Source organism: Triturus cristatus, chromosome 7, assembly GCF_964204655.1.
Source record: "Triturus cristatus chromosome 7, aTriCri1.1, whole genome shotgun sequence".
In the NCBI taxonomy this organism is placed as follows: Eukaryota; Metazoa; Chordata; class Amphibia; order Caudata; family Salamandridae; genus Triturus; species Triturus cristatus.
Window position 1 is genome coordinate 1,855,722,991 of NC_140590.1, and position 21,525 is coordinate 1,855,744,515.

Below are 21,525 nucleotides of genomic sequence, written 5' to 3' on the forward strand. Positions count from 1 at the left end.
CGGCCCCTCCTTCTCCTCTCGCTACCCTCCAGATGGCACGATATGGGTCTGCTTCCTCCTGCTCCTCCACTCCCTCCAGATGGCACGATATTGATCTACCCCCTCCTGCTCCTCTCACTGGAGTCACGATCAGCACCCCCGCCAATCTTGCAAACACTCTCACCATCTCTGGTAGTTCTCGGCATGCCCCCAACCAGGACACCATCAGACCGCAGACTAAGAACTGTAAAAGCGATCAAACCAGCCAGCAGGTCTTTACCATCAATACACCCAGGATCTGGAGCAACATCCCCGGTTCCACCAGGACCACCCGAGCGCCGCACCCGTCACTGATATGCGTATAGGTGTACAGACAGATAGAGGGTGTTGATCGTGGGAGTGAAGAGGACCATGGGGTTCAGAGCATGGTGCAGGAGGTGCATTGATCACAAAATGGTGGCAGCCTCTGTGCTCATTTAGAATAACAAGGCTCCCTGATGATGCGTGCACCTGCACATACAGGGATAGGAACTCTGATGTTCCTGAGTGTTAATACTTTAATATCTAACATTAAATGTGTATTTGGCTCTTTTCTGCAACACCCGGAATTAGGATTTTAATTCACTTGCTCTCCCCTTCTCTTATAGGTGCTCACATTCTCAATTCTGGATATGTTTTGAAAAAGGAAGAAGAGTTGGGCTCCAGATTGGTGGATCCGCCCAGATTGATGGATCCGTATGATGCAAACACACCAGGACGTGACATTGGTTCTAGATTAGGTAAAATGCTTTTTTCTTAATTCAGAAAAAAACAACACACATATCAATGACCCCATTGTGAATTGATGCATGTACTAGTAACTTCAAAGGCAAGGTGAAAGGGAACAAGTATCTTCATAACTCAACATTGCTATTAATATATTTTTGTTCCAAATAAACATCAACGCTCTTAAAGTTCCCTGCGCACAAGGCCATGGGGCCTCAACAGGGGCGGAGAGGAGTTGGATACAGCAGGTAAATTGCTATAAATCAACAATTGTTACAACTAACCCGCTATCAAACCATAATATAATAATCTCCTGGCGAACTATCGCCCTTCATGGTATCAGCCCAGTCATCCAACAGACATGTTCCCAAACCGAAACATTGGTCATGCGAGGTGTCTTCAGGGGTCGCATATCTCAAGTTCTTTGTCCGCCAAAAACTGTCAAAGGTACCACTTCTTGCAGTCATCAATTACCTATGGTAGTGAAGCCTTAAGAGGTACAGACGCAAAACTGCTGGACACAACTATCTCAAAAGCTTACAGAGTCCTCTTAAATCTACCATCATACACCTCACAGGCTCAAATCCGGCTAGAATTTGGTTTAACCAAGCAATTACTCGCTAGGCGAGGATCATACATCAAATGCTGGTATAAAATAAAGATCTCGCCTGAAAACACACTGAATCGCCAGCTCTGGGAAAACCTGCGTGGCAGCTCCACTGCACTTGCAAAAAACTACCTAGAGGAGTCACTAGCAAAGACAGGTCTAAAAGATCTATGGGAAACTTCCCTTTCGAACGCGCAATTTAAACGTGTTGTAAATAAGAACATAAAGCGACTCTCCTTTATAGAGGACAAAGCTACTTTTGCCCACAGACGCCACGCATGGATGATAATGAGCTCTTACAAATCGCCCGGGCTACAGGCATACTTCGGGCTGGGTTATTGCAGGAAATCAAAAGAAGCATTTTTAAAACATAGGCTTGGAATCTTACCAGCCACACCCCACTTACAACCCTGGCTGAGAAAAGATTGTGGGCCCACATGTAGGCTGTGTGGCTCAGGGAAAGAAGATATGGAACACCTGATATGCTCCTGCAAAAAGCTAAAAGAGGAAAGAGTAGCTCTCCTGAAAACCACCTTCAACGAACTTAACATACGTACCCGGAGACAAGCAGTCATTGCATGCTTTGACCCAAGACTTTTACATCTGAATGGTCTGTTGGTAAAATTTCTGAAACTAGTTAAGCTCAAACAACCTAAAACAGATGAAGGTGTACAGAAAAACAAGGAATTATGAACATTTCTTGAACTTTTATTTTTTTAACCCATTTTCCTTTTAAGACTGCTCTCAAATTTACAAATTGATGAAATATGTACTTACTATGATCTTGTAATGGTTTTAATTAATCAGAAACAATAAATTTTACTTACTTACTTACACTTCTTGCATAGTATGATGGGTAAATTAATCTCAACTCCTGGAGTATATAATATGTATGATAACAAATGTAGATAGATACGGCAGAATCCTGATGTATTTAAGCTGTATAATGATAGTTTCCAGGAGTTATTTTTGAGTCATCTACATCACCAATAGGGAACCCTTCCAGTCTTTCACGAAAAATAGATAAGAAAAAGTAAGTACCCCATAGATTGATGAGGCTTTAATAGTATTGCAGTAGAGAATTGTTTTCTTTTACCATTAATTTTTGAACTGTTGGATCAATAGTAGGATGTTATTTTCAAATTTGAATGTCCCTGTAGTGTATCATAGGATCTAAATAGGCAAAGGAATCAATCAGGGTGTTTTTTGAAGCGCGCTACTCACCCGTGAGGGTCTGAAGGCGCTGGGGGTGGGGAGGAGCAGCTCCGGTCAGTCGAATGGCCAGGTCTTGAGGGCCTTCCTGAAGATGTGTATGATGGGGTGTGTCTGATGTCGATCGGGAGGTTGTTCCAGGCTTTGGCCACGATGTAGGAGAAGGTTCTGCCACCCGTTCTTGCTCTGCAGATGCGCGGGGGTTCAGCGAGGGCGAGGTCAGCTGATCAGAGGTTCCTCTTGGGTACGTGGAAGGAGATTCTGTCATTGAGATATTGGGGTCGTTGCTGTAGTTGCCGTAGTCCAGTCTGCTCGTTATGAGGGCATGGGTGACGGTCTTCCTTTATTGAGGGTGGGGATACATTTGAAGGTCTTTTGGAGGATGCGGAGGGTGATGAAGCAGGTGGAGGCGACGTCGTTGACCTGCCGGGTCATGGAGCCAGAGGAGTCAAGTACGATGCCGAGGTTTCAGGCATGGTCCGTGGGGTGGGGGGGCTGCAGAGAGCGGAAGGCCACCAGGTGTTGTCTCATGCAGACGGGTAGGGTCCGAGGACGAGGACCTCTGTCTTCTCAGAGTTGAGCTTCAGGCAGCTGCTGCTCATCCAAGATGCGACGTCCTTCATTCGTTCCTGGAAGTTGAGTCTGGTGGTGATGGGGTCTTTGGTGAGGGAGAGGATCTTTGGTGAGGGAGAGGATGAGCTGAGTGTCATCAGCATAGGATAATATGCTGAGTCCGTGCTGTCTGACAATGGCAATGAGGAGGGCCATGTATATGTTGAAGAGTGTGGGGCTGAGGGATGATCCCTGCGATACTCCGAAGTTGATTTTAGTGGGTTCGGAGAGGAAGGGTGGTAGTCTGATTCTTTGAGTTCTGCCGGTGAAGAAGGAGCGGAGCCAGTCGAGGGCGGTTCCCTGTATGCCGGCGTCCTGGAATCTGGGAGTGAGAGTGCGGCGGGAGACGGTGTCGAAGGCTGCAGAGAGGTCGAGGTGGATCAGGGCTGTGGTGTGTCCCTGGTCGAGGAGGGTGCGGATGTCGTCTGTAGCAGTGAGTAGAGCAGTCTCGGTGCTGTGGTTGCTGCGGAATCTGGATTGGGAGTGGTCGAGGATGGAGTTTTCTCAATGAATTTTGTGAGTTGGACGTTGGCGGTCTTCTCGGTGACCTTGGCTGTGAAGGGGATATGGGTCGGTAGTTCTTGAGGTCTGTGGGGTCTGCCGAGGGCTTCTTTAGTAGGGGGTCTGACTTCTGCGCGTTTCCAGTCATTGGGGAAGATGCCAGTTTCGAAGGTGGCGTTGATGATGCATCGCAGTTCTGGAGCGATGGCGGCGACGGCTCTGTGGAAGATGTGCGGGGGGCAGGGGTCCATGGGGGCTCCTGAGGAGAAACCTTTCACCACCGATGCTTTGCCTTCGGTGGTGATTGGGGTCCAGGAGGAGATGGTGGGCTGGCTGGCGTTACTGGAGGGGGGAGTGGTTACGGAGTCAGGTGTCTGGTCGCTGAAGTCGTCATAGAGGCCCTTGATTTTCAGATGGTAGGAACAAAACAAAATGTGAGTTCCCATATACATTATTGGGTTCTTGGGGTATAGTGTTGCTCCTAGAATTCCTGAGCCACTCTAAAATAAAAGGGAATCTCCATAAAACAGAAAATGCCGGGAAGGACTGTAAATCCCCCATTATACAAACCAAGCTGAAAGCTGTCAGAAGAGAGAGCCGACAAGTCATTCTCGCTTCCGAAGCTAACGTTATCCAGGAGAACATTGATACTTCTCCTAATGCCGCTCAGCCACTATCTCATTAAATGTAATAAATACCTCTCTGCCTCACATACTGATTAGTATCGGTGATCCACAACTAAAATTCCATTAAAGAAAATCCTCCCAGAACCAACAACGCAAATGCTGTTTTTTTCTCCCATTAGCTGAGACTTGCCATAACTGTCAAACATCTTAAACTCACTAATAACTAATCGCAAATCATGGTTTTGAACATCAAGACCTTTACCCTGTCTTCAAGCTAGTAGGGTTCACCCTAATCACTGCATGATTCACCCAGAGTGTCTTTGACGAGTTGTAGAAACATTCCCAGTCACCTGCTTTCTGGAAGAAAAAAACTTGATTGTAAACTTCTTTCCGAATTCAGCTGAGCCTGGCTATGGAAACCTATCAAGGAGTGCATTTTCAATCAACTGACCTTAGAAATTAAAAAGCAACAGCTATTAGTGGACTTGCAATCCAGTTTCCACTCTGGGTGTCTCATCAAGTTTTTCACCCAAAATAACTTCGACTTTGGCACAGTTATCATCTGAGGTTATTTTCTATAGCGCGAGCTAGACCCGAGACATCAGGTATCAGAGCGCTTTACATGAGCACCAGTTTCGTTACATGAGGACACATTCATTTTTATTAGGCACGGGGAGATTAAGTGATTTGCCCAGAATCACAGGATGTTGAGCGTCGTTGCCGAGACTCGAACCCAGTTCCCCAGCTTCGAGGTCGACTGCTCTAGCCGTAAGGCTACATCCTCTCCCCATCCTAATCCTTGCAAAGCAGATGGGATGTGGGTGGTGCTCACCCCAGGGGCGACCCAACCAGGTATCGGTCAGTGGGAATCAGAGGCGATCCAGCGGACCACAACTGTGTGGACTGTGGACTCCATCAGTTCTTCCACAATCCTCTGAGGAGAAGTTGTAAGACAGCTGACGTTGATGTACAGTTGCAGGTAGCAGTGAAACCCCAGGTGAAAGCGGACTTGTATGCTCAAATAACACAAGGAGGGGTGTTGTTGGCTGTAAAGATGTAATAAATGGATGCAGTAAGAAGGAAGACCAGATGACGTGCCTGAATCCGGGCTCCTTTGAGATCCACGTGATCATGAATGTTCACAGACGGAATCCCACGAGCACAAACCTCCGGCGTTTCAAAGTCTGTTCTGTGTGAAGTGGACTCCTGTTGTTTCATTGCCCTCACTGGCAGGACCACTACACTGGGGGCCTTGTGATAAAAGATTGTCACACGATCCATTAAAAACATATCAGGGATGGTGCAAGGGAAGATGTGAAGCCAGAATTAAAAAGTTGACAGATGTCAATTGGGCAGCTCCTTGAACATGCTGATGGGGCCAAAGCTTTGCTGAACTTCCCACATGTCACCTAAACTGCAAATAGAGGAACGTAGACCCACCTAAGAGGTTCCAGAACTGCGATCCATGGCTTAATCTAGCATAGCAGAGTATATTTAGAGGATGGCATGTTTGATTTTTATTCCTGCAAGTTAAAGACTCAGTGCTATCATCTCAATTTTTGCTGCTTGTATGATTTTTTGAGTTTCTTCCTTTCTGTCGCTGTTCTCTAACAAGAATAATGTTTTTTAATGTTATTTTAACTATTTCTGGCCAACATGCATGCCTACTTGACTGTATTCTTTTTACCAGAGCATGCAGGTGTTTCACCAAATGTTTTATTCAACATTAAAAGAGAAGAAGATCCCTATGGAATGGCAGACTGCGACTCGGAGAGGGGAGAACTCATCGCCAGTACCGCAAGTGAGTAGATATTGCTGATCACATTGAAATTCCAGAAAAGATCTGAGTCAACCGTGACAACTAATCACCTGCCCTGTGTATGTAGGGACCCCCTCTGGATCATCACCTGCATCTCCTTGCTCCCAGCTTCCTTCAGACGTTGATGTGCTCCTATGTCCTAAGGTCTTGCCAAGCTGCTTTCAGTTCCGTCATCGCTAATCGCTCTGTCAGTGGTACTGCCCGTAAACGGCAGCTCAAAAGTGTCAATTCTTCATAACAGGCGGGTCTTGCTAAAGTGGCATCAGTTGTCAAACCAAAGGAGATCTAATAATCTCCTTCGTCAACTGTTTAGCTGCTACAAAAGGCAAATCCAAACCATTGCCCCTGAGATCACGAGTGTGTATCTCCGGACTCACTCGTAGTGATGGCATTTACTGGAGGTTTGTAATGGCTTGTACAGTCACTAACTTTCGCCTCCTAACACATGCTATGAACAGGGGATGGCCACATTTAGCACAGATCTGGCCCATATCCGAAGATAGCCTCAGCCCTTGTTGGAATGCCCAGTAGCAATAACATTTTAGCTTCCATCTCGGTACGAGAATATTGCTTTAAAGGGGGAGAAGGTCAAGACGCTTTTACTAATGTGAAGCAAAGGAAACGTCCACAGGATAAAATAATTCATGCAGTCTTCCGGATACAGGAGTTCAGATAGCAACGGCTCCAGGTCCCGGCAGCGTGTAGGGTCATCAGATTCCTTCTCATGATGAAGCCTGTGTTCTGCACCTGTACTGCTTCCGGATACAGAATACATTCTCAACGCGGCCTCCAGGTCCTGGCAGTGTGTAGGGTCATCAGATTCCTTCTCATGATGAAGCCTGTGTTCTGCACCTGTACTGCTTCCGGATACAGGATACATTCTCAACGCGGCCTCCAGGTCCCGGCAGTGTGTAGGGTCATCAGATTCCTTCTCATGGTGAAGCCTGTGTTCTGCACCTGTACTGCTTCCGGATACAGGATACATTCTCAACGCGGCCTCCAGGTCCCCGCAGTGTGTAGGGTCATCAGATTCCTTCTCATGATGAAACCTGTGTTCTGCACCTGTACTGCTTCCGGATACAGGATACATTCTCAACGCGGCCTCCAGGTCCCGGCAGTGCGTAGAGTCATCAGATTCCTTCTCATGGTGAAGCCTGTGTTCTGCACCTGTACTGCTTCCGGATACAGGATACATTCTCAACGCGGCCTCCAGGTCCCGGCAGTGTGTAGGGTCATCAGATTCCTTCTCATGATGAAGCCTGTGTTCTGCATCTGTACTGCTTCCGGATACAGGATACATTCTCAACGCGGCCTCCAGGTCCCGGCAGTGTGTAGGGTCATCAGATTCCTTCTCATGATGAAGCCTGTGTTCTGCACCTGTACTGCTTCCGGATACAGGATACATTCTCAACGCGGCCTCCAGGTCCCGGCAGTGTGTAGGGTCATCAGATTCCTTCTCATGGTGAAGCCTGTGTTCTGCACCTGTACTGCTTCCGGATACAGGATACATTCTCAACGCGGCCTCCAGGTCCCGGCAGTGTGTAGGGTCATCAGATTCCTTCTCATGATGAAGCCTGTGTTCTGCACCTGTACTGCTTCCGGATACAGGATACATTCTCAACGCGGCCGCAAGGTCCCGACAGTGTGTAGGGTCATCAGATTCCTTCTCATGATGAAGCCTGTGTTCTGCACCTGTACTGCTTCCGGATACAGGATACATTCTCAACGCGGTCGCAAGGTCCCGGCAGTGTGTAGGGTCATCAGATTCCTTCTCATGATGAAGCCTGTGTTCTGCACCTGTACTGCTTCCGGATACAGGATACATTCTCAACGCGGCCTCCAGGTCCCGGCAGTGTGTAGGGTCATCAGATTCCTTCTCATGATGAAGCCTGTGTTCTGCACCTGTACTGCTTCCGGATACAGGATACATTCTCAACGCGGCCTCCAGGTCCCCGCAGTGTGTAGGGTCATCAGATTCCTTCTCATGATGAAGCCTGTGTTCTGCATCTGTACTGCTTCCGGATACAGGATACATTCTCAACGCGGCCTCCAGGTCCCGGCAGTGTGTAGGGTCATCAGATTCCTTCTCATGATGAAGCCTGTGTTCTGCACCTGTACTGCTTCCGGATACAGGATACATTCTCAACGCGGCCTCCAGGTCCCGGCAGTGTGTAGGGTCATCAGATTCCTTCTCATGATGAAGCCTGTGTTCTGCACCTGTACTGCTTCCGGATACAGGATACATTCTCAACGCGGCCTCCAGGTCCCGGCAGTGTGTAGGGTCATCAGATTCCTTCTCATGATGAAGCCTGTGTTCTGCACCTGTACTGCTTCCGGATACAGGATACATTCTCAACGCGGCCTCCAGGTCCCGGCAGTGTGTAGGGTCATCAGATTCCTTCTCATGGTGAAGCCTGTGTTCTGCACCTGTACTGCTTCCGGATACAGGATACATTCTCAACGCGGCCTCCAGGTCCCGGCAGTGTGTAGGGTCATCAGATTCCTTCTCATGATGAAGCCTGTGTTCTGCACCTGTACTGCTTCCGGATACAGGATACATTCTCAACGCGGTCGCAAGGTCCCGGCAGTGTGTAGGGTCATCAGATTCCTTCTCATGATGAAGCCTGTGTTCTGCACCTGTACTGCTTCCGGATACAGGATACATTCTCAACGCGGCCTCCAGGTCCCGGCAGTGTGTAGGGTCATCAGATTCCTTCTCATGATGAAGCCTGTGTTCTGCATCTGTACTGCTTCCGGATACAGGATACATTCTCAACGCAGCCGCAAGGTCCCGGCAGTGTGTAGGGTCATCAGATTCCTTCTCATGATGAAGCCTGTGTTCTGCACCTGTACTGCTTCCGGATACAGGATACATTCTCAACGCAGCCGCAAGGTCCCGGCAGTGTGTAGGGTCATCAGATTCCTTCTCATGATGAAGCCTGTGTTCTGCACCTGTACTGCTTCCGGATACAGGATACATTCTCAACGCGGCCTCCAGGTCCCGGCAGTGTGTAGGGTCATCAGATTCCTTCTCATGATGAAGCCTGTGTTCTGCACCTGTACTGCTTCCGGATACAGGATACATTCTCAACGCAGCCGCAAGGTCCCGGTAGTGTGTAGGGTCATCAGATTCCTTCTCATGATGAAGCCTGTGTTCTGCACCTGTACTGCTTCCGGATACAGGATACATTCTCAACGCGGCCTCCAGGTCCCGGCAGTGTGTAGGGTCATCAGATTCCTTCTCATGATGAAGCCTGTGTTCTGCACCTGTACTGCTTCCGGATACAGGATACATTCTCAACGCAGCCGCAAGGTCCCGGCAGTGTGTAGGGTCATCAGATTCCTTCTCATGATGAAGCCTGTGTTCTGCACTTGGACCGCTGCCTGAGAAGCCAGATGGTGTACTATAGGTAACGATTGATCCCACAAACTCTGTTTACGTTTTGGATGAATTGGTTATGGGGAAAAGACAGGTGGTGAGCGTATGGCGCCGTGCTTTATGAAACAATCATAATGGCTGCCTCTCAGGTTTGTGCATCTCAGCTGTGAGGAAAAGTAGAGTCCATGTGGGATATTAGGGTCTCAGTCCAGTGACTTCCCCCGTAACAAGGTGTCAGGAATGCTCTGTGTGGCATGTAGACTCATGGACCACTAAGTAATTCAAAAGGCACCAGTGCTTGGAGAAAAGATGGTCTGTGTGTGGTAAGTAAAACATATACTAAACCACCTTGACTTTACTGCAATACTTTGAGCAGTCAAGGCCTAACTCAATGCATGTGATGTGGGGCGAGTCTAGCAGCAGCTAAAATTCAAAACAAATATCACAGTTGCAACAGTGTCTGAATGTACAGCCAAGGTTGTGTGTGATGCAACCTTTTTATTAATATCTCATAATATAGTAATTATGAATACAGTATAGTAGAAATCAGAAAACAGAACCTATGTACAGCACAATACACAAATGTTGCCTGGTGATAACAAAATGACATCCGTAATCTCGCCAAGAAACCAACAATCCAAAAAAGCAGATGCAATCAAACCATGATATGTTATGTGTATTTATATACAGCACCAATCACACGTGAGGCTCTCCAGATGCTTTGCAGGTGAAATGGCAGCTGCCATCTCTGAGTGATTATTCGAAAAGCCCCTGGTATTCAGCTACTTGGGGAAGTAAAGAGAAGGCCTTGATGTGGTGTGGGGGGTTGTCCATGTCTGGCAGGTGGTGTAGGAGGAAGCGCAGCCTCCTGCTGTCGCTTTGTGCATGCGGGGTACATGTACTATTGAAAGTCGGGCTCGGCCGAGTTGTCTTGGAGGTAGGTGGGAATGTATGTTGAGGTAGGCGAGCCTGAGTTGTGTATTTTTTCCATGTGTGTGTGTGAGAAGTTTGAACTGGGCCCGTTTGAGTACAGGGATCCAGTGAAGTTCTCTGAGATGTGGAGTGAAATGGGTGCAGCAAGGTTGGTTGAGGATGAGCCTTGCCACTGGGTTTTGGATGTTTTGGAGTCTGTTCAGGAGCTCCTTAGGACTTCCTGTGTAATGAGCTGCATAAGTAAATTCTGCCGGTAATCAGGGCCTGTGTACCCGTCTTCCTGATGTTTACCGGTAGCCTTTTGTAGATCTGTCGCAGCATCCTCAGGATGTGGAAGCAGGTGGAGGTCCTTGTGCTTACTTGGGCTCTCCTGTCAAGCTCGTTGCCCATGATGATTCTAAGATTTCCAGCGTGGGTGGTGGGGGTGGATGTGGGGCAGAGGTCCATTGGCCGCCAGATGGGGTCCCAGGTCGAGGCTTTTTTTCTGAATATCACTACTTCGGTTTGTCTGTGTTGAGTTTGAGACAATTGGATTTCATCCAAGTGGCTACTGTGGTCATGCTGGTGGCAACGCTGGTTTTTGTTGTGGGGCTCTCGTCAGATAGGGAGAGTATTAGTTGGATGTTCTCGGCAAATGAGAGTGTGTTAATGTTGTGTGATCTGATGAGGTCCGCCTGCTGGGTTAGGTAGATGAAAAAAAGCCTCGGGCTGAGCGTAGACCCATACAGCAATGACGCCCGGACTCTGACTAAGCTCTTATGTTTCTGAAGATCTAATGTCCATAAAGCTCTGATGTTTGAGAAGCTCAAAGTACATGTCAAACTGAACAATACAGAATCAATCCAGTACAATATTGTATTGTAATTGCATTTATATAGCGCTTACTGCCCCTGATGAGGCGTCACATCGCTTTTTCGGCCAGTAGCACGCTACTCTGGAACCCATAAAGGATTAGTGTTGAGTTTGTATAGTGAAATATGAAAGTAATTTGAGTGGTGAATAGGTTAGTCAGTTTTTTGGATTCAGAAGGATACCGGAGGGATAGAAGAGGGAAAAAGGTTAGCATTTATATAGCACTTGTTACTTCTGAAGGTGTGTTAAAGCGCTTTTTTCGGCGAGTAGCACTCTACTCCGAAACCCATAAAGGATTAGTGGTGAATTAGTATAGTGAAATATGAAAGTAGTTTGAGTGGTGGATATTAGTGAGTTTTTTGGATTGAGATGGATAGCAGAGGGATAGAAGAGGTAAAAAAGGTTTGCATTTATGTAGCGCTTGTTACCGCTAATGGGGTGTTGGAGCACTTTCTTCACGAGTAGAACGCTACTCTGGAACCCATAAGGATTAGTGGTGAATTAGTATAGTGAAATATGAAAGTAATTAGAGTGGTGGATATTAATCAGTTATTTGGATTGAGAAGGGAAGCAGAGGGACAAAGGTTTATATATATATATATATATATATATATATATATATATATATATCTGCGCTACCAACAAAGTCCACACTTTCGGACAAAGTACAGCACTCAGGGAGTATTCCGTAGGTTTGTTTATTCAGCAACAAACAAAAGACAGACGCGTTTCAGGTTATCCTTCTTCAGTGTCTAGTTGCGCTAGCCGCGCGAGAGCATTTTGAAATCAAAAGGCCATTGACGTCACTTCCCCCACCGGTATAGCTAATGCAATATTCATCTATCACATGGCGGCCATCTTAACAGGGTGAAGTTAACGTACAAAGTTATATGGATAAACACTTCTTCCTGTTTATCGCTCGACATTCAAGAGTAAACTCATCAATATCAAGACTACACAATTGTTACAAATCCAGCTATAAAAGCATTAATGCAATCAAGATGTAATTAACTAAACATATTATAAATGTCGCTTCACAGTTGTGTGTCATAAAAAGCTACATATGTTCATAAAATTAAGCCGTGGATCGGCGTACATATTGTAGCAAAAAACCTCATATCATTCAATTGATCTAAAATGGATATACTTATGGATTAAATAATTCATTAAACATTCAAAGCCGTGTATCGGCCTAAGCATATTATGCATGATTGAGAATATCCAATAGAATCTATAAGACTATACACTCACTACTGTTAGAAAGAGTCATAACATGCTCAGTAGAAACACATTTTGATGACAAGAATTGTTCTTACATCTTATGATCCCTGAGCTTCCTGAATAACAAAGAAGGAAAACGAGAAAAGAAGAAGAAGAAGAAAAAGAAGAAATTATGTATCGGAATCTCCCTGATTACCTCCCCAAATGCACAGCTAATTCCTCTCCGCTGTTCAGCCCAAAGGGTGTTTTAGTGTGTAAATCAATTATGTAGCGGGATTCAAGTCTCCGCAAGCGTTGCACTCTATCCCCACCCCTTGGATTAGTAAATACACAGTCCAATCCAAAGTACTGTAACAGTTCCCTGTTGCTGTTATGTTTGAGGGCGAAATGTCTGGCTACTGGGTAGTTGCTGTCATTATTCATAATCGCACGCTGGTGTTCCAAGATGCGCATTTTTACACTATGAATAGTGCTGCCAATGTACTTAAGTCCACAGGGACACAAGAGGCAGTAAACTACATGAGTGGTGGTACAGGTGATACATTTATCTATGGGTTTAGGTCTTTTTATCCCATCAATAGTGTAGCTCAGGGTTCTTTTGCTGTTACAACAAGCTTTACATTTCCCGCATGGGAAAAAACCTTTCATATCTTTCAGAACACCTTTAGAGTGACTTACAGGTGGTAGGTAGCTCTGAACCAGTTTATCCCTCAAAGACCGTGATTTACGGAAAGTAATCGATGGCACTGCCGGGATATCTTTACCCATTACGGAATCAGTTTGCAAAATGTGCCAATTCCTTTTCATTATTCTCCTCAAAGTATTGGCATCATCTGAGAAGGTTGTTATCATCCGAAGTTTGCTACCTTCTAAGTTTGTACTTTTATTACTTTTTTTACTGTGAGTCTGGGTGTCATTCCGGATCAACAGATCCTTCCTCTGGATATTGTTAACTTTCACCAATGCTGCGTTAAGAACTTCCTGACTATAGCCCCTAGTTAAAAATCTTGTCATACAATTTGAGGCAGCAGACACAAAATCAGCCTCTCTGGAACAATTTCGTTTCAGCCGGAGAAGTTCCCCATAGGGTATACTGTTTATCAGCTTGGGGGGGTGATTGCTACTGCCATGTAGGATTGAATTACCGGCAGTTGGTTTCCGATATAATTCGGTTCCAAGGTTGCCATCCCTCACCTGCACCTTCAGGTCTAGATAGTTGACTTCCGTGGTGCTAATTTCATATGTGAACCCAAGATTAAGGTTATTATTATTGAGTTCAGAAATGAAATCCTTTGCCTGTTTAATTGAACCTCTCCAAACTATAAAAAGATCGTCGATGTAACGGTGCCACACAACTATGTGTTCGGCCCATTTTTGTCTTTCGTCACTAAGGGCCACCTGCTCCTCCCACCAGCCTACAAAAAGATTCGCATAGCTGGGGGCGAAGCAGGTGCCCATAGCTGTTCCAGAGATTTGTTTAAACAATTGACCCTGAAATAGGAAAATGTTGTTGTGGAGACAGAATTCAATGAATTCAAGCAGCATGATACTGTGTTCTGCGAATTTTAGGGGCCTTTTATTTAGGAAGTATCGCATTGCCATTATACCCTGGTGGTGATCAATACAGGTGTATAGGCTAGTAATATCCATGGCAATTAGTTTAAAGGTAGGTTCCCAGTGAATGTCCATCAGATGAAAAATAAAATCTTTAGTGTCCTTGACATATGACTTGAGTTGTATGACAAATGGATGAAGAAAACTGTCTATATAAATGGACATATTCTCTGCCAAACTGCCCTTTGAAGAGACTATCGGTCTCCCAGGTGGATCAACTTTGTCTTTGTGGATTTTCGGTAATTGGTAGAACGTAGGTGTGACTGGTTCATTGTTGCGTAGAAAGAGAAATTCATTAATATCAAGCAACCCTAGATTATGCCATTTAGAAATCAAGGCATGATACTGGGTGATGCTAGTTTGGTACAGTTCTTTGTTAGTTTTTTCATAGAACCTGATGTCATTCAGCTGTCGGTAAGATTCTCGACAATATTGTTCTCTTGTAAGTAACACTACGTTGCCACCTTTGTCCGAAGGTTTACAGATTATATTTTCATCCATAGCCAAATTCTTAAGGATCATTTCTTGTTCATGGGTTAAGTTCCTCTGTTGTTTCGGTGTGCAGGAAGAAGTCTTGATTTTGAATTTCTGAAGATCATGAAGTACTGCATCGGAAAACGAGTCTATGGCATCGTATGGCATTTGTGGATTGAAAATGGAGGGAGGCTTGAAGGTGGTTAAAGGTGTTTCTTGTTCAATCCCCGCCCGGTGTACTCTCAGGACTAAATCCTCACTCTGTGTGGTTGCGATTGCTTCTTCTGCTCGTAATTCTTCCAGCAATTCAATTGTGTTCAGATCCTGGACCGTTAAGACATCTGTTACCTTATGCCTAGGTTTGTGCTTCAGTCTCCTCGTTTCAGTTATAGAAGGTTTTAATTTGAAATATTTCTGTAATTTGATTTTGCGGATAAATTTGAATAAGTCGATGCGCGTCTGCGTGCATTCTCGGCGATCGCTCGGGCAGAATGATAGTCCTAGTTTCAGGGCTGCCTCTTCGGCTTCGCTTAATACACGTGGCGTAAGGTTAATGATGGTCAGATCATTTGTTTCTTCTACCACCGTTTTCCCCTGTTGCTGCGCTTCGCTGCGCAACTTGGTAGCGATAAATATATATATATATATATATATATATATATATATATATATATATATATATATATATATATATATTGCCTACTGGCGGTCGCCAGTAGGTAGTTATAGTTAGGCCCCCTTTTCCATAGGAAATCCGCAACATTCTATTTTGAATAACTTTGGCGCCGGTCGATGAATCCTCGCGAATTTCTCAAAATAGGTGGGGCGCTACGCTCCGCTCCTACCCTGAAAGTCTCGGGGGGATTCGTCAAGCGGGGGCTGAGATAAAAGGGGGGTCCCAAAACGCGTTTTTCCCATGCATTTTTCCATAGGACCTTTAGACAGAGCTACAGCCCGAACGGCTGAACAGAATTACTAGAAATTTGGCAGAGAGGTAGTCCCTATGTCAAGGAAGTGCCTTTTGTAGGTTTGGTGTAAATCTGTTCAGTAGATTCTGAGAAAATAGCCTTTAAATCAATATATATATCTGAGCCCGCTTACGGTACGCTTACGGTACGCTTACCGTACGCGTACGGTGGCGTGCGCGAGCGCGATTCTGATTGGCTCTTAGATCTTAGTAAACATTCGAATCGGCCGAAACCAGGAAGCGGAGTCCGCCATTTTGTCTCTCGCACTGAGTGTTATTTTTCAAACATGATGCCCAAAAACATGTTACGGGGCTGTTTTGACAACTCCCTCCCACATAGTCATGTTGAGGGAGTCCCCAAACATCCCCCAAGAGAAAAAACGGTTTTATTTTTTTTTCGGCAATTTCGCCGAGTACGCTTACCGTACGCTTACCGTAAGCGTACGGTAAAAAATAGAAATAAAAAAAACACTTTCCACACTTACCCCACCCCCTGTGCTTTTGGTGGCCGTAGGCCACCAAATGTACAGGGCTTATTACATCAGTAAAAAAACTATATTTTGGCAACATGAAATTATAAAATCGAAATAAAAAAAACACTATCCACATTGACCCCACCCCCTGTGCTTTTGGTGGCCGAAGGCCACCAAATGTACAGGGCTTATTAAAGTTGATAAAAACCGTGCACGGAACGCACTGCGTTAAGTGGGCGCGCACGCCTCGAATGGCGTAAAGTAACTTAGCATTTAAAAAACCGTACAAATTCACTGAAAAAACCATAGGTTTCACACACGTTATAGTTAGGAATTAGCATTTAAAAAACCTTGCAAATTCACTGAAAAAACCATAGGTTTCACACATGTTATAGTTAGCGGAAATTTTACTGATAAAAATCAATGAAATTGCCCCGTTATAGTTAGTGCTGGCAACTATAACTCACGCGACCGCAATCTTCTGCTGATGACATATGTGTCTTTATAAAAAAAAATATTTGTAATATATGTATAGCTAAAAATGTATGGAAGAAGACATGGGCAAATAAGTGTCTAAATACAGTATTAGCATCAGCAGAGGATTGCGGTCGCGTGAGTTATAGTTGCCAGCACTAACTATAACGGGGCAATTTCATTGGTTTTTTATCAGTAAAATTTCCGCTAACTATAACATGTGTGAAACCTATGGTTTTTTCAGTGAATATATATATATATATATATATATATATAGTGCTTGTTACCCCTAATGGGGTGTTGAAGCGCTTTTTCAGCGAGTAGCACGCTACTCCGGAACCCATAAAGAATTAGTAGTGAATTAGTATAGTGAAATATGAAATTTGAGAAGTGGACATGTTAATCTGTTATTTCGATTGAAAAGGATAGTGGAGGGATAGAAAAGTGAAGGCTTTAGAGGTTTTTTTTGGGAGGTCCTAGCAGTATTGGAAGGGTTGGGATGAGTAAAAAGTAATGTGGAGGGGAAAAGTCAGAGGGAAGAGTTTAGAAAGGCTTGTTTTGGGGGATCAGAATAGTAAAAAAAAAGTGTCAGGTGGTGCAGTGAGGGGTAGAGTAGGGAAGAGTCTAGAAAGGGCTATTTTGGGGATCATAGTAGTGGTATGGGGTTTGGGATGAATGAGAGAGTGGATGTAGTGGATATATTGATAGAGATATAGGGTGAGAAATAGGCTTGTGCATTGGAAAGAGTAGCAGAAAGAGGTTTGAGATGAGTCAGAGAGGTTGGTTAGAAGATATATTGAGAGAAGTATAGGGTGAGAAATTGGCCGGTGCATCGGATATGCTGAATTAGAAGAAGGTAAAATATATAGATCTATAAGTACATGGAAAGTTTATAGATTCATAAAGGAAGGAAGTATATGTAGATTAAAGATATTGATAGAGGTATAGGGTAGTGCATATATTTTTGTTTGTAGGAAAGTAATAAATATATAGATCCAAGTACAAGGAAGGTATATAAATGCATAAAGGAAGTAAGTATAAGTAGATTAAAGATGCATTCGATAAACTCTGGTTTTAAAGTGTTGTACTTGAAAATGTTTTTTTTTTTAATTTATAACATAATTATTCTATATGTTAAGACAAAACAATACACATATATAGGTACATATCTGTAGTACAAATAAATGCTTATATACAGAGGGATATGCTGTATATATCTGTTTGCGTTTGGTGCTTATGTGGGGAAGAGCCAATTCTTGAGTAGTATTCTGAAGATAAAGTGCTTGTCTGGGATATTAGGTTGGGGGTTAGAGTTACATATTTTGGCTGCTTGAACAGAGAAGAATGTGCCCTCCATGTTTTTTTTTCTTGTATCTTGGGATTTTGAGGCGAGGTGCCACTCTAGAGCGGAGGTTCCTATGATAAATGTGTTTGGTGATTTTATTCCTGATGAAGGGCGGTCCCATTTCATGTGTGGCTTTGAGGGTGATTCAAAGCAGCTTGAACGTGGATCTTCTGGCAACCGGTAACCAATGCAGGGCTTTCAAGGCAGGGGAGATGTGGTCTTGTGGTTAGATATCAAGAGTGGTCTGGCAGCCGAGTTCTGAATCCGTAGTAGTCTTTTCATAGCCGTTAAAGGTGATCCGTGTTAGAGGCTATTGGCGTAATCTAGTTTGGACAGAACAAGGGAGATGGTAGCTTGGAACTTGTGTGGGAATCCCAAATGGGGGAAGAATCGGTGCAGAGTTTTTATAGTAACAAAGCTTGATCTTGCTAGTTTGTTCACTTGGGCATTCATCGATAGCTTGGAGTCCATGGTCATTTCGAAGTTTCTTACTTCCTTCGATACTTTAGGCGGTGATCCCAGTTCATCAGGCCAGGCGGCAAGCAGTTCATAATGTTTCCAATCGCCACACATGAGTATTTCTGTTTTGGAAACATTCAATTTGAGATGGCTCCAAGTCATCCATTGATCCAAGGCTCTGAGACAACTGAAAATTGGCGAGTTTCCAATATGGAACACAGGGTTCATAAATGGTTACTTTTGCAAACCACTCTCAGTAACAACACGTTATACTGAAACATGGGGAAAATCACAATCTCCCACTGTGGGCGGAATTTCACTTAGTTTATAGAAAGACAAGACCCAGATAGGGTTTAACACTATTTTGCGTGTATTTTATTCCATACTTTTGTTCTTTTGTATGAAGGAAACAAAAAAAGAAAAATGTTGGATGAAGCAAATGAATTGTGGTTCAATAAATTCACAGAAGTTAGATTTTTCCCTTTAGATTTGTCGGGTCTTTACAAGAGGTACCAGACAGGGCTGCCCTTTGTCGCCGATGCTGTTTGCACTGATACTGGAACCATTGGCCTGCAAAATTAGGCAGAAGCACTCTGAGTCCGCCCTACAATTTGACCTGAGACCAATAGGTATTGCACTATACGCAGATGATATGGTCCTCTACACTACGCATCCCGACAGGTTCCTAAACACGCTTATAAGGGAGTATATTAGATATGAGAAGTTCTCCGGCCTTTGCATAAATTGGGATAAGTCAGTAGTGATACCTCTCACTGTGGACACCCCAGAGCCTGAGCTGGACTACCCACTAAGGTGGCAAACAGACCCGGTTAAGTACTTGGGTATCTGGATACACCGTGACCCAGAACTAGTAATCAGAGAAAACTATGGTGCAGCACTGGTGAGGCTGGAGGAACAGGTGGACAAGTGGATTAAATTGCCTCTCTCCATGGCGGATAGAATTGCAATACAGAAGATGATTGTATTGCCTAGGTTCCTATACTTGTTTTGGAACATTCCGATATGGTTGAACAAGGCTTTCTTTGTCAAGATCCGCTCTATAATGCACCGGTTAACATGGGCAGGGAAACAGGCAAGAACCAGCTGGAAAACGTTGACCCAGCCGTACTATCTAGGAGGATTTGGGGCGCCGGATTTCCAATTGTACTTCCTTTGCGCACAAGCGCAGCACGCACATTACTGGACGAAACCGCATGCGCATATTCCACATATAGCGGTGGAAAAGGATAGTGTACATCCGACACCACTGCTAGCTCTCGTGGCGGATCCGGTAGGGCACACATCGCGAGACACGATACAGACGGCCAAGTGCACCTCCAGAGCATGGCACGCGCTGGCTCATAGAGCATGCAAGTTCCCCATCTACGCACGGGCTCTCCCCATGGAAAATCACCCAAAATTTACGGTAGCACAGGAAAAGAAAATGTATGCTCTCTTAGCGGAGATGGGATTGAGCACCATGGGCGCCGCCTTCCCACATAATAAATTTATTAACTTGACGGACCCTGCGCTGTGTGCACATCAGGCCCCTATGAAGAAATTTGCGTATCTGAGGCTGCATGCGGCGATGCGGGCATTATATACTGCGTTTCCGGAGGAGCCTCAGCAATTAAATACACTACAGATCCTATTAACAGCACCGACGCGCCAGAATCTGGTTACGCGCCTTTACAATGCGGCCCAAGAAGAACAGGCCGGGAGGTCGAATGCTGCGATGCTTAGATGGGAGGCAGTGTTGGGGGACATAATAGGGGAGCAGGGCTGGCAGTATAGTTGCACGCAGCTCGCACTACTCACGGCAAACTGTAATTTGCGCATAATACACTTTAAATTTCTTCATCAGCTATATTACACGCCGTCTAGGTTACATAGGTTGGGCTTAAGGGAGACTGATAGCTGTCAGAGATGTAGTGGTGCGAATGCAGATTTTTTACACATGGCCTGGTCGTGCCATCAGCTGCAGACATACTGGCAGGAGGTCACCGCAGCACTCACGGACATGCTGACGGAACAGATTCCTAACACACCGCTAGTGTGTTTATTGGGGGTCCTGAAGCTTAAACACGCAAGACGCAGGAAGTTTTTGGCAGTTGCATTATTACTTGCTAAGAGACGAATAGCTATGCGATGGGGGAGTAAGAGACCACCAAGGCTTAAAGACTGGCTCACAGACATGATATATTGTAAAACGACATTAGAGACATATGCAGAGGAACTCCCACAAACCTCCAGGCCTAGGGATTTCTGGGAAGCACTGGTCCGATACCTGCAGAAGCCTGCGGAACTTGATGCCCTGAATGATCCCATACCTACACACTAGGTGAGCACGGACAGGACGGGACAGCGGAGACGGAGGTGTGGGGGCATGCGTCAGGTTGATGGTACACGACACAGGATGGGGGGGCATTTGGTCTCTTTCCTTTATTTTTATTTGATTTTTTTTGGTCTCTCATTAAACTGTGTGTAAGTGGTGAAAATAGTGCGGGGCAATGTGGAGAATGTATACTATTGGATGTAGAATGTACTCTCTAGTGCCTAGAGAAAATTTGTGTATTAACTTTATGATGGTTCAATGACATGTAACTACTGGTCGGAGGAAAAATAAAATATTAAAACAAAACAAAAAAGATTTGTCGGGTCTTGATCTCTTAGTTGATTTCACTTTATTTTCTTCTTTTAGGTGCATGTATTTCCAGACTGGAGTCCCTCGGAAAAACACAAAGTACATGTAAGTGTACTGAGTGAGTGGGGGTATTTCTTGAACTTTATTTTCCTCTCTACTTCTTTGTGGGCTTCTATATGGATTTTAATTCTCTTCCTTCCTTGCTGTTTTTAGCACTTTCTCAGTGTGGACTTGGTTCTCTTCTTTCACTTTTCCCTCTTGCTTTCTGTCTTCCACTTTTGTTGGGACAGGTGTTTAAATATTCCTCTCTCCTGTAGAATATTGACCGTATTTCAAACAAAGCAAATAAATAATAAAGCAAACCAAAAGCCAAATTAAACTTTCCTTTTGGATTTACATAGGTTGCTCACAGATGTTCTGGACTCCTCCCCAATTCTCTATTGCATTGAAATGACTGTTTCAGATTTGTGAACAAAGCAAAACAAGAAGAAACCCTCTAATAGTTTTGTTTTGGGTTAACACTCAATTAATATCTTTAAGGAGTTGTCTGTTCCCTGCCTCTACCCTTC

General features: G+C 44.7%; 1 protein-coding gene across 5 annotated transcripts in view; it reads left to right on the forward strand.

Annotated features, from left to right (window-relative positions):
- Nucleotides 1-21,525, forward strand: part of LOC146813463 (uncharacterized) — a 106,282-nt gene that overhangs the window by 40,655 nt on the left and 44,102 nt on the right. For all 5 annotated transcript variants that reach the window (XM_085620226.1, XM_085620229.1, XM_085620227.1 and 2 more), the window contains 3 exons: nt 627-758; nt 5,993-6,103; nt 21,014-21,061. In XM_085620226.1, the coding sequence (XP_085476352.1) occupies nt 627-758; nt 5,993-6,103; nt 21,014-21,061 (291 nt within the window). The remainder of the gene's footprint in view (nt 1-626; nt 759-5,992; nt 6,104-21,013; nt 21,062-21,525) is intronic.